This window comes from Oratosquilla oratoria, chromosome 29 (assembly GCF_046742065.1).
Source record: "Oratosquilla oratoria isolate Oo_2021 chromosome 29, ASM4674206v1, whole genome shotgun sequence".
Taxonomy (NCBI): domain Eukaryota; kingdom Metazoa; phylum Arthropoda; class Malacostraca; order Stomatopoda; family Squillidae; genus Oratosquilla; species Oratosquilla oratoria.
The window spans coordinates 6,449,196-6,462,949 of record NC_134805.1 but is presented as its reverse complement, the minus strand read 5'-3'; the positions used below and the strand labels follow the sequence as shown (position 1 = coordinate 6,462,949).

The 13,754-nt window shown below is 40.3% G+C and overlaps 1 protein-coding gene across 1 annotated transcript in view; it reads left to right on the top strand.

Moving 5' to 3' along the window:
- The window catches only part of Sirt6 (sirtuin 6), a 40,679-nt gene that overhangs the window by 11,514 nt on the left and 15,411 nt on the right, over positions 1-13,754 (top strand). Inside the window, exons 3-5 of the mRNA XM_076211669.1 lie at positions 837-955; positions 3,555-3,678; positions 12,680-12,853. Of these exons, the coding sequence (XP_076067784.1) occupies positions 837-955; positions 3,555-3,678; positions 12,680-12,853 (417 nt within the window). The remainder of the gene's footprint in view (positions 1-836; positions 956-3,554; positions 3,679-12,679; positions 12,854-13,754) is intronic.

Sequence of the window (13,754 nt, the reverse complement as noted above, 5' to 3'; positions counted from 1 at the left end):
AGGAGTGATTGTGCCAACAGCACTGTATGGGCAGAAACATGGAACATGAGAGAGGAAGAGAGAAGGAGTTTGAATGTGTTTGAGATGAAATGTCTGAGAAGTATGATAGGGGTTACTAGGCTAGATAGAGTGAGAAATGAGGAGGTGAGGAGAACAGGGGTGGAAAGGGAGCTGGGAGATAGGGTTGATGAAAGAGTATTAGGATGGTTTGGACACATGGAAAGAATGAGTGAAGAAAGATTAGTAAAAGAAGTGTGTAAGGCAAAGGTGGAAGGAGTGAATATGAGGGGACGTCCTAGGATGAGATGGATGGATAGGGTAAAAGGGGCATTACAAAGAGAGGAATGTCTGTTGAGGAAGGATGGGAGAGGACAGAAGATAGGGGTGAATGGAGAAGGGTTGTGTATGGATGATGCTGTGATGTATGAGTGGGAGTGGGTGGGGGATGGGGGGTGAGAAAGTATGTGTGAGAAATGGTGTGACCCAGCCCGAAGGGATTTCTCCGCGTCTTCTCCTTTTCAACATGAAGGGACAGAGAAGGGGGGGCCGCCGAATTAATGAAGCAGCCTTGCTGTGTCTTGCAACACTGCTTCTGACCCAGGGCAGTGGACAGGATGCAGGGATGAACTATCATCCAGGAGGTGCCAAGATGAGAGGAAGGGTGGAGGGGAGTGGAATATGTAGGGGATAGAATGGGTGGGAGTGGTTCCTATGCCTTTTTCTTTTTGGCTATCCCCCTCTGTAAGGGGGAAAAAAGCCTTTGGTATATGTATGTACTTTCTAATTATTCATTATAAATCTCTGGAATGTGCATTGTGTATGTCAATCACTTTCAGAGGTCCCAATGGTGTATGGACGCTGGAGGAGAAGGGTCTGAAACCCGATATCAGTATTTCTTGGGATGATGCTAAACCAACCTCTACCCATATGGCATTAGCATCGTTGGAAAAGAAAGGTATGTAAGAAGAAGTTCATAAATACTCCTTTAAATTGTATGCATTTATCTCACTTTTAAATACTGTATATAATATTCTTAAGATTATTGTTAACATTTCCTTAATTATGGTGAACAACATCAGCTGATTCTGGATGCATCACCAAGCTTCTGGCACCCATGATTCCAGAACCAGGTTGAATTTTCAATTTTGTCTAACTAATAATGATCACATGATAGTAATTAAGCAATATACCTTTGAATCAGTAATTATACAACTCCTGGATCTCTGAAGTATTATAGATTCATAGAAACTTGGGGATTAAAGTCATGAGAAATAGGCAGCTGGGAATGGATGCAAAGAGCAGATTATATGATGGGGTGATTGTGCCAGCAGCGCACTATGGAGTGGGGACTTGGAATTTAAGGGAAACAGAGGAAAAGTTGAAATGTGTTTGAGATGAAATGTCTGAGAAGTATGGTAGGGGTTACAAGGTTGGGTGTAGTGAGAAATGAGGAGGAGAGTGGGGTTGTGAAATGAGAAGGCAGAAGTGGCTGATGACGGAGTATTTGGATGGCTTGGATGCATGGAAAAAACGAGTGAAGAAAGATTAGTAAAAGAGGTATAGGAGGTAGAGGTGGGTGGGGTGAACTTGAGGGGACAACCAAGGATGAGATGGATGGATGGAGTGAAAGGGGCTTTGAGCAAGAAGGGAATGTCCACTGAGCAATGAATATAAATGATACTATGATGCAAGGATGAGAGGGAGGTGGGTAGGGAGTGGTTATGTATGTCTGTGATTCACTCACCCACCACCAATAGTCCCAGGGCTCATGGGAGAGTATACACAAACACCACCTTGACACTAGGGGATGACAGCCACAGACTGTGCAGTGTCAGACCAGATGGTAGTTGCTTGATTCAAGGCATGCCTGACCCTCAATTTTAAGTCAGTCAGCCCAGCTGATTTGCCTTTCTGAACCAAGAGAGGCCACCCATTCTGATCTAAATAGAGGATCAAAGAGGCATGTGACTAGTCCCAAGGGGACACCTCAGTGCAACCAAGGCATTGGGACATCACTCAGCCTCCGGGACTCCCGTCTCTGGGCCCTGCAGGGATGCCATTCACAGCAAACATGTGGGTTAGTGACCCATAATGGTATTGTGTAGCCATTGACTCAGAGTTCATTTACCCTTTTGATGGTTTTCTTTTTCCTTCATGTGGGTGTACAACACCTTCCTCACTGGCAAGCCACCAGTGGGAGAACCAGTTTAGTAGGCAACAATCTTACTGTGTAGCAGGTAGTATTGGGTTACATGGTACCGGTAGAAGGACAGCTGCCTCTCCTGAAATACCTGAAACTTGTAAGCATGTCGATTAAAAGAAGTATTGGAACATCATTTGCCAAAGAAAGCTATTGTATAACTAGAATTTTTTTTCTTCTTTTTTTGAATCACTGCTTTACAGAATAGATGATGATAATTGTTGGTTGCCTTAAGTTTCACTGACTGAATACCTAAAGCCCTTCAGTAGCTGGCAGGAAGAAATTTTGGAACGTTGTCTGTGTTGTGTAATTATGGGACTGTTTCTGTCACAGGCTGAAAGTACTTGGAAGAGAGTTGTTGTCAGCTCTCCATATGTGTAAAGGTGAAAGAAATACAGTTGAAGTTAACAGAGAGAGATCTTGAGCCCAGTCCGGAGCTTGAGTGTCTGCTCCATGGGGCTGCAGCTTCATAAGGGTTGATGGTTTTTGAAAATGGGCAGTATGGATATTTTTTTTTCTATCCTATTTATCTTGTATGGCTCACCACTGGCAAGTACCAGTCTGTTAAGGGAAGAGAAAGGTCATGTATTTTTCCCTATTCTCACTTAAAAAATCATGCAAGAGGATTTTGAAAGTTGCACTGGCAGCTGTTAGTAGATATGGAATCCATATATAATTTTATCTTGTTAGGCCTTGATAAAGAAGTTAATGGGATCTTCAGTTAATCTTGCATTTTTTTTTCTTGGTTTCCCTCTTGACCATTATATATATACATATACAGTACTACCTCTCATTAATGGACTAAAAGGGGGGTAACTGTGTCCGTTGATGTGAATAATCCGTTGATTTGGTGTGGTTTTTGGGTGGCATAGTGATTGCACGCACTAAACAACAGCACCGAAAACACAGCGAAAACACCACAAACACAGCTAATTAATGTCCGTTAATGAGAGGTAGTACTATATATATATATATATATATATATATATTATATATATATATATATATATATATATATATATATATATATTATATATATATATATATATATATATATACATACATAAACATACCAAGGCTTTTTGCCTCTTACAAGGGAGGTAGCCCCCCAAAAACAAAGAAAAAAAAAAATATATATATATATATATATATATATATATATATATATATATATATATATATATATATATATATATATGTATGTATATATATATATATTATGTAACAATATAGTAAAACCTGTACAGTACTTGACTTGGTTCATAAAAGAATGTAAATTGTCCATCAGTAACTTGAAACACCTATGATTTTCTGTTTTTCTTTCTTCTCATTTTCACTTTTATTTCATTAATAGGGTTTGTGCAATATGTTGTAACACAAAACATAGATGGACTGCACTTACGATCTGGACTACAGCGTAAGAAGTTGGCTGAGCTCCATGGAGATATGTTTACTGAGAAGTGCAGCTATTGTCAAAGGTAAGTTTATATACTATTTCTGCAACTGACTGATATACTCTGTTGTTTATGGGCATTGATTACTATCATTACTTTTTATCTAATAACTCGTGATCAGTCTGTATGATATACTTAGATTTCCAAAAAGCATTTGATATGATCCTGCATAATTGACTACTCAGTAAAATACTCACACCATACGAGGAGAGACTAAAAGCAATGGGTCTGCCAACTTTGAAAGATCGAAGAAAGAGAGGTGATATGATTACAGTGTTCAGGTCACTAAAAGGGATAGATTGCATTGACCGAAGAGAGAGAGGTGATATGATTACAGTGTTCAGGTCACTAAAAGGGATATATTGCATTGACGGAAGAGAGAGAGGTGATATGATTATATTGTTCAGGTCACTAAAAGGGATAGATTGCATTGACGGAAGAGAGAGAGGTGATATGATTACAGTGTTCAGGTCACTAAAAGGGATAGATTGCATTGACAGAAGAGAGAGAGGTGATATGATTACAGTGTTCAGGTCACTAAAAGGGATAGATTGCATTGACCGAAGAGATCTTTTAACTGCAGAGAGGAGGGTTTTAAGAGGTCATGAGAACAAATTAAAGAAGACTACATGTCTAAAGAATATGAAGAAATACATTTTCCATATACAGTGAGACCTCTCATTAACAGACGTTAATTAGCTGTGTTTGTGGTGTTTTCGCTGTGTTTTCGATGTTTTGGAGTGGTTTTTGGGTGGCACAGTGATTGCACACACTAAACAACAGCACCAAAAACACCTAAAACACAGCGAAAACACCACAAACACAGCTAATTAACGTCCGTTAATGAGAGGTCTCACTGTAGATGCATAAGTACTTGGAATAGCTTAAGAGATATAGCCCAGGCTGGAACAATACACAAATTAAAGGTAAAGGAGGCAAAGAGGAGAGCAGATGTGAAATGGGGTAGGAGTATGACAGAAAATTTTGAAAGTAATAAAAAGATGTTTTGGAAGGAAATTAAGAGAGGAAGAGGAGGCAAATCAAGTAGGGAAGAAAAGGTAAAAGGTACAGATGGAGAGATGATAATGGAAGAGATGGCAGTAAGGGGAAGATGGGCAGAATATTTTAGGGAGTTGCTAAATGTGAAGGAGGATAGGGAAGGAAAGATAGCTGCAGTGGGAAATGCGAAGAAAATGAGAGTGATGAGTGAGGAGAATGGAGGAGAAATAAGGAAGGATGAGGTGAAGGCAGTTGTAAAGATGATGAAAGCAGGTAAGGCACCTGGTCTGGATGGATGCCATGCAGAATGTCTGAAAAAGGGAGGTTCAGTGATGGTGGACTGGTTGGTGAGGTTATTTAATGTTTGCTGGAGAGAGGGTAGAGTACCGGAGGACTGGAGAAGTGCCTGTATAGTTCCTCTTTACAAGGGAAAAGGGGACAAGTGTGAATGTAGTAGTTTCAGAGGGATTAGCCTGTTAAGTGTGGTAGGGAAGGCTTATGGGAGGATCTTAATTGAGAGGATTAGGAGAGGAACAGAAGGAGTAATTGGTGAGGAACAGTGTGGATTTAGGACAGGTAGAGGTTGTGTAGATCAGATCTTTGTGGTAAGACAGATATGTGAGAAAGCTATAGGAAAGGGGAAGGATGTTTTTTGGGCTTTTATGGATCTGGAAAAGGCTTATGATAGGGTAGACAGAAAGGCACTGTGGGAGGTTATGCAGATTTATGGGATAGGAGGAAAGCTTTTGGGAGCTGTTAAGAGTTTTTATGAGAGTAGTAGAGCATGTGTCAGGATTAGAAATGGAGAGAGTGAGTGGTTTGAAGTAAAGGTGGGACTTCGTCAAGGATGCGTTATGTCGCCCTGGCTGTTCAACTTATACATGGATGGGGTGGTGCGAGAGGTGAATGCTAGGGTAGTGGGTCAGGGATTGGAGATGGTTAAAGAAAATGGAGAAAAGTGGGAGGTGAGCCAGCTGTTGTTTGCGGACGACACTGCGCTTGTGGCAGGGTCAGAGGAGGGATTGAGGAAGCTGGTGGCAGAGTTTGGGAGAGTATGTGATAGAAGAAAGCTAAAGATAAATGTGGGTAAAAGTAAGGTGATGAGATGTACAAGGGGTGAAAGTGGCAGTAGACTGGAAGTGAAAATTAAGGGAGAGCGACTGGAGGAAGTGGATAGTTTTAGATACTTGGGTGCAAGTGTAGCAGGAAAAGGTGGAGTGAAGGTGGAGGTAGAATGTAGATTGAGAGAAGCGAGTAAATGCCTTGGTGGTTTAAAGAGTGTAATGAGGAATAGACATTTGGGAATGGATGCGAAGAGGAGACTGTATGAAGGAGTGATTGTGCCAACAGCACTGTATGGGGCAGAAACGTGGAACATAAGAGAAGAAGAGAGAAGGAGTTTGAATGTGTTTGAGATGAGGTGTCTGAGAAGTATGGTGGGGGTTACTAGGCTGGATAGAGTGAGAAATGAGGAGGTGAGGAGGAGAACAGGGGTGAAAAAGGATTTGGGAGATAGGGTTGATGAAAGAATATTAGGATGGTTTGGACACATGGAAAGAATGAGTGAAGAAAGACTAGTAAAAGAGGTATGGAAGGCAGATGTGGAGGGAGTGAACATGAGGGGACGTCCTAGGATGAGGTGGATGGATGGGGTGAAGGGGGCTTTGGGGAAGAGGGGAATGTCTGTTGAGGAAGGAAGGGAGAGGACGGAAGACAGAGGTGAGTGGAGAGTGGTTGTATATGGATGATGTTGTGACTGCATGAGGAGGAATGGGCGGGGGGGTGGGGTAGTATGTGTGAGTAAATTTTGACGCAGCCCGAAGGGATTTCCGTCCTCGCCTTATATGCAAAGGGGGACGGAGAGGGGGGGTCGCCGATTAAATGAAGCGGCCTTGCTGTGGATGTACTGTGTCTTGCGACACTGCTTCTGACCCAGGGCGGTGGGCAGGGTGCAGGGATGACCCGTCATCCAGGAGGTGCTCAGATGAGAGGGAGGGTGGGAGGGGTGTGGAGTGTATTTAGGGATGAAATGGGTGGGAGTGTTTTTATGCCTTTTCCTTTTTGGCTACCTCCCTTGGAAGGTGGAAAAAGCCTTGGTATATGTATGTACATGATGGGGTGAAGGGGGCTTTGGGGAAGAGGAGAATGTCTGTTGAGGAAGGACGGGAGAGGACAGAAGACAGGGGTGAATGGAGAATGGTTGTATATGGAGGATGTTGTGATGCATGAGGGGGAATGGGCGGGGTGATGGGGGTGAGGTAGTAGGTGTGAGCAAAATTTGACGCAGCACAAAGGGATTTCTCCCCGTCTTCTCCTTTTATGCAATGGGGAGACAGAGAGGGGGGGTCGCCTATTTAATGAAGCGGCCTTGCTGTGGATGTGCTGTGTCTTGCGACACTGCTTCTGACCCAGGGCAGTGGACAGGGTGCAGGGATGACCCGTAATCAGTAATGCAGTGGATAGGGATCAACTACAGTCTGACTTGGGTTTTTTGTTGAGTGGAGCAATAAACGGCAAATGGAATTTTACATTGTTAAAAGTAAAGTTTTCTTATAGGCAACAAAAATAAATGTAATGATTATTCCATAAACAGTAATTATTCTGAAAACGGATCATGAAAAAGAAAAGGTTTCATAGTATCCAAGGATCTAAAACTGGCTCTTCAGTGTAAAAATCTGCAAAAACTGCTCAGTAAATATGAATTATTGTAAGAACATTTGAATATAAGACTGAAAGAGTAATTACTCTATATCATTCTCTTGCAAGACTCTCAAATATTGTGTTGAGTTTTGGTCCTCATGACTTATAAGACATAGACAAATTAGGAAAGGTACAACATAGAATGACTAAAATGATCCTTCATTCATGTAGTAAACCCTATGGCTATGAAGAGCATCTTAGTGAACACATTTATTTATCTTATCCAAATATAGAATGCAGGGTGATTTAACTGAAGTCTTTGAAATGTTTCATGTTTTCATTAACCCCTTCAATATGAGTCCAATTCTCACATGCAGCATCAGATGCCTGATGTACAATAATTGATGCATCTCAATACTCAATTTAGGAAATATAAAGTCACTGCTGAATTACTCATTCTCTTTCACTAAGTAATAATAAACATAGAAAATGTGATCAAGCCAGTTCACAAAATCCGGGGGTTGCTCAGCTACAACTAAATAAATATAATCAAGACACCGACATCCTTGTATACCCTCTCATGCCTCATGACACCTGCATAGGTATCATTCTATGGAAGAGGTTAACATGAACTTAATTATTTTGTTGTGGACCATAGTAATGTCTCAAGAAAAAATTATTAAAAAATAGTCTGTAAGAGATTATACACCAATGAATATTTTTTTTCTTTTACTGCCTCTTTAAATATTTGGAACAAACTATCTGTTTATTTTATAAGTTCAAATACAGTTGACACATAGAAAAATGCCAAAAAACTTATTTCTCAGCATTGCGAACTTGTCGGTGATTCTTAACTGTGATTCTTAACTGTTTCCTCTGTTTACATGCCCTTTCAATTCACAAACAGCCCCATAAGGACTAATAAGTCTGTTGCTGCTTGCATCTCCTTTGCATGTTGAGCTCAAAATAACATTGAAAGAGATTAGTCTGTCTTTATACCAAAAGGCTCCTCTTCATAAGGGAGAAGAAGATTTAAGAAGGAAATAGGCAAGAATTGGTTTACTAATAGGGTGGTCAACGAATGGAATAGACTTAGTAACCATGTAGTGAGCACTGAAACTATCAGTTGTTTTAAGAAACGGTTAGACAACTTTATGGATGGGGATGACAGGTGGTGATGGATATGGAGCTGCCTTGTGTAGGCCTTGTGGTCTCTTGCAGTCTCCTTCATTCTTATGTTCTTAACCCCTTCGTTACCGACCCGTCAACCTTACGTAAACAAACGTTTCAAACCGTCCCATGAATGGCTGGAGCCTTATGTTTGTAAACCCAGACACTTGCCACCACGTGGGTAGAAATAACCCAGAAACTGAGGCCTTGAGAGCCCTCAATACACACAGCTTATAACCATGACACGTGCGTGTCATGGGGAGCACGCTCGGTTCCTGGCAGGTGCACTCAGCCGTGACACGCAGGTGTCACAAAACACACATCCGTTACTCAAGGGGTTAAGGGAGGTAGCCAGCCAAGGCATGCACCCATCCCTACCCATCCCACTTCCATTCATCATCCTTTTGTTTCCCTTCTTATGGTGGTATTCTTAAAAAAAATTCTTTCCTTATGTAAATCCCTGAAATAGAAAGATTTATATAAGGAAAGATTTTTTTTATAATACGACCGTAAGAATCTTATGGTGGTATTCTAAAAAAAAATCCTTTCCTTATATAAATCTTTCCCTTTCAAGGATTTATAGAAAATTTATATAAGGAAAGACTTTTTTTTAAGAATACCACTGTTAGTTCTTTGTGGATGAAGTGTGATACCAGTCTCTTGCCCACTCCCCAAGTCATAAGCAATGCAGTAAGACACAGCATATCCACAGCAGGGCCCCACTTTTTTATTTACATGGTGATTCTCCCTCCTTGTCCCCTCTTGCAAAATACACTCAGACCTCGTTTTTCCGGATTAATTAGTGCAGCTACCTGCCCGGATAATGAAAAAATCCGGATATTGAAAGTGCTTTTATTTTAGTTCAAAATACAAAGTTATAAACCCAAATTCACCCTTCAACTAACCTGTTCAACTGTTAGAGCAACTCGCTTTTGTTTCACGACTTTATTAGGCATGATGACACAGTTGTATTTGTAGTACTGTATAGTAGTGTACTGTAAATAGGTGTTGTATGGCCTTCACCCCGCGACTAGCATCATTTATATACCCCGCCGCATGCCATCTAGTGTTTACATTTCAAACTACTGTAACTCGGTATCGTTAGCCTCGCGTATGTGGCGGTTTTTCGTTTTTTCGTGCAGCTAAATATTATTTTAGAAAATAATGTTTAGCTGCCCAGCTGCTTCAAAACATCCGGATAAACCGAAATCCGGATATGTGAAGGCCGGATAAATGAGGTTTGACTGTATAGAGAAGATAAGGAGAAATTCCTTCAGGCCATATCAGTTTAAAGTCCATTCATAACCATTTTCCAATCACAATTATCTCTTACCTTCTCTCTTCCCTGCTCAACAGACATTCCTCTTTGCTCAAAGCTTCTTTTACCCTATCCATCCATCTCATTCTTGGTCTACCAACCCCTCAAGTTCATTTCATCCACCTCTGCCTTCCACACACTTTGCTAGTCTTTCCTCGCTCATTCTTTCCCTGTGCCCAAACCATCCCAGTATTCTTTCATCAACCAGCTTCCTCTCCAGCTTAGCTCTCCTCCTCACCTCCTCATTTCTCGTCCTATCCATCCTCATAACCCCACCCCATACTTTTCAAACACATTTCAATTTCTCCTTTTTTCTTCTTTTGAACTCCAAAGCTCCACCCCAGATAGTGTTGTAGGCACAATCACCCCATCATATAACCTTTTGTTTGCATCCTTCCCCAGATATCTATTTCTCATGATACTTTTCATCCCCCAAGAGATTTACTTGCTTCCCTCAATCTACAGTTTTCTTTCACCCCCACTCCTCCATTCCCTGGTCCTTGAAATTATCCACTTCCTTTAGGCTCTCTCCTTTAAAACTTCACCAACTTACTGCCACCCATACATACATATACCAAAGCCATTTTCCACCCTTACAAGGGAGGTAGCTAAAAAGAAAAAGGCTTAAAAACCATTCCCACCCATTCTATCCCTAATACACTCCACTCCCCTCCACCCTCCCTCTTATCTTGGCACCTCCTGGATGACGGGTCATCCCTGCACCTTGTCCACTGCCCTGGGTCAGAGGCAGTGTCGCAAGACACAGCACATCCACAGCAAGGCAGCTTCATTAAATCGGCGACCCCTCCTCTCCGTCCCCTCATGCAGAAAAGGAGAGGACGGGGAGAAATCCCTTCAGGCTGCGTCAATTTTTTCTGACACATGCATCACAACATCCATATACAACCATATACAACTGTCACCTATACCCTTTGTATATCTAATCACTTTGCATTTACCCATCCATATATAACCATATACAACTGCCACCCATACCCTTTGTATATCTCATCACCTTGCATTTACCCACATTTACTTTCAACTTCCTTTTAGCACATACCTTCTCAAACTGTCACAAATTACCTTAGACCCTCCTCTGACCCAGCTACAAGCACAGTATCATCAGTAAACAACTGGATTACCTCTATCTTCTCTCCTCTCTTACTAACCATCTTCGTTCCTCAGCCCATCACTCCCGCATTTACTTATTGTACACATTGAACAGCCATGGTGACATAACTTTGACACAGCCCCACCTTCAACTTAAACCACTCATTCTCACTATTCTCAACCTTAACATAAGCTCTACTATCCTCATGAAAGCTCTTGACTGCCCTTAAAAGCTTTTCCCCTATACCTCCCACAATACCTTCCTGTTGACCATGTCATAAACCTTCTTTAGATCCATTAAAGTAAAAAAAAAGAAAAAAAAAAAATCCTTCTGGCACATCTGCCTCATCTTTTTCTATAGCTCTCATTTCCTCTCCCATCAAGATAACTTTCCAAGCTTCTCCCACTGCCACAATCAATCCCTCCCTAACCTCCTCCACATTCAACAATTCTCTGAAATATTCATGAGGAATGACTGTCTAGGAGGGAAGAGAGAGTGCAAAATATAGGAGTGAATGGAGGGAGATTGTGAATGTATGAAAGGATGGTGCATCGTGAAGGAATATTCTACTTCTCTCTTTTATAATTCATTTTGAGTAAAATAAGGATGGAGGGGAGTTGCCATTTGATGAAACAGTGGCCCCTTGTTTTCGGGGCCTTCTGTGGAAATTGCCTCACTGCATTGCCCTTAATTTGAGTTGTGTGATAGGAGACACAATCTTTCATCCATGAAGTGATGAGATGAAAAGGGTGTTAGATCAGTTTTAATTGAGTATGAAATACCGTATATTTACGTGTATAAGACGACCTTTGTATAAGACGAGGTACAAAATTAGAGCAATTTTTTATGAATTTATCTCATATTGGTAGTATAAGACGACTGCTAAATTACAAAAGCATCAGTGTATCAAACCTACCGTACAAAAAGAATTGTTTTGTTTACGTTTATCAGCTTTTTTTTCCGCTTTTTCTCTTTTCTTTCTCATTACTCAACTGTATCCTTATACCAGATACAGTAAATTACTTACTGTATCCTTATAAATTCAAAATAAATGAAATAACACAGCAAGTCATGTATCATGATTTTCTGAGAACTCACGTCAACTAACAAAAATGATTTGTTTATGCTCCTGGTTCAACTACTGTAATATATTTTGTTATTGATAAATAAACGTTTTATGTACTGAAATCCAAAATTATTATTTTCAGTCTTAAAAATTACTGAAAAGTTAGTGAAAGAAAAAGGTTGCTATGAACACAACCAGTGCTCAATGTTTAAATTTTTTCAGCTGTGTTAAATGTGTTTACATAGAGTAGTTAAAAGTACTGTAATTTCATTGATATAGAATTATTCCTCGAATTTATTAACAATTGCCATTTACTATAAAGATATGCCAATAATATATAAGGTAAATATGGTTTAATTACCTTTATTACCAGTTCTTATCATAATGTGAATCATTTCCTGTGTATCGGTGGTTATTGGCAGGCTAGCCTACCAAGTCATCTCACATAGAATTCAAGGTCTGATTTTTATAATGGTAGTATAAGACGACCCCCTATTTTAAGGGGTGAATTTTTGGATTTTAGGGTCGTCTTATACGTGGAAATATACGGTAGGTATGTACTTTGACTTTGCTGCTCCCTACATAAGTAGGAGAGGGCCTTTAGTTGTGTTTGTACATTCTTCCTCCCTACATTCCCTTCTCTGTCCCCCATATCTCTGTTTTTATTTGGCCTCTTTCACCCAGAATTTGCAGTTATTGTTTTTATTTTCTTTGAATACAGGCAGTTTGTGAGAGAAAAAGCTGCCACGACTGTAGGACAGAAGACACTTAATGAGAACTGTATTGGCAGAAGGGCCAATAATCGTAGATGTCGTGGTAAACTTCATGACACCATACTCGACTGGGAGCATGATTTGCCAGAAAATGATCTTCAGCTTGCAGACATGCACTCATGGTAAGAAAATACTAAAACTAAAAGTAAACCTGGCAGTACATTCATAAACATTTTCAGATATGTAGACTGACAGAGTACTCATATCTCTGCAAATTAGGTGTGTATGTATAGTATTTTACCTAGTTGTATTTACCTAGTTGTATTTTGCGGGAAGGGGAGCTATGCTCTTGGTGTCCCGCCATTGTATCTCGCAGTGTCTAGTTTGCTTTTAAACTCATGAATGGTTTTTGTGCATACTATTTCATTATCCAATTTGTACCAAGTATCCAAAACTCTATGTGGAAAACTGTTTTTCTTCAGTTTTCTTCCATAGCTATGTTTTTTGATTTTCTTTCCATGTCCTCTTGTGTTTTTCTTGTCCCAGTTAAGTAAGTCCTCTCTATCAAGTATCTCTGTGCCTTTCATGATTCTGTAGATGGTCAGTAGGTCATCTCTCTCTCTTCTTTGCTCCAGTGTCGGTAACTCCAGTTTAGCCAATCTCTCCTCGTATGATAGGTTTGCAAGTGCAGGTGCCATTTTTGTAGCTGCTCTTTGGATTCTTTCTATTTTCTTTATATTCTTTTTGGTACTGGGGGACCACAATGTCGCCGCATACTCTAGTCTAGGCCTTATCAATGTAACCAATATTTTTTTTATCATGTCTTTGTCCAAGTATGCAAATGCCACTTTTATTGATCTTAGCAAGTTGTAAGTCTCCCCGACAATTTTGTTAATCTGTTTATCATAGGACAAGTCGTTCGTGATGATTACTCCCAAATCTTTTTCGGATCCTACTTTCTTTACTTCCTTGGTTCCAATTGTATATTTTCCTGATATTCTGTTTTTGCTTTTTCCAAACTCCATTATGCTACACTTCTTAGTATTAAAGTCCACTTCCCATTTCTGACTCCAGTTCCATACC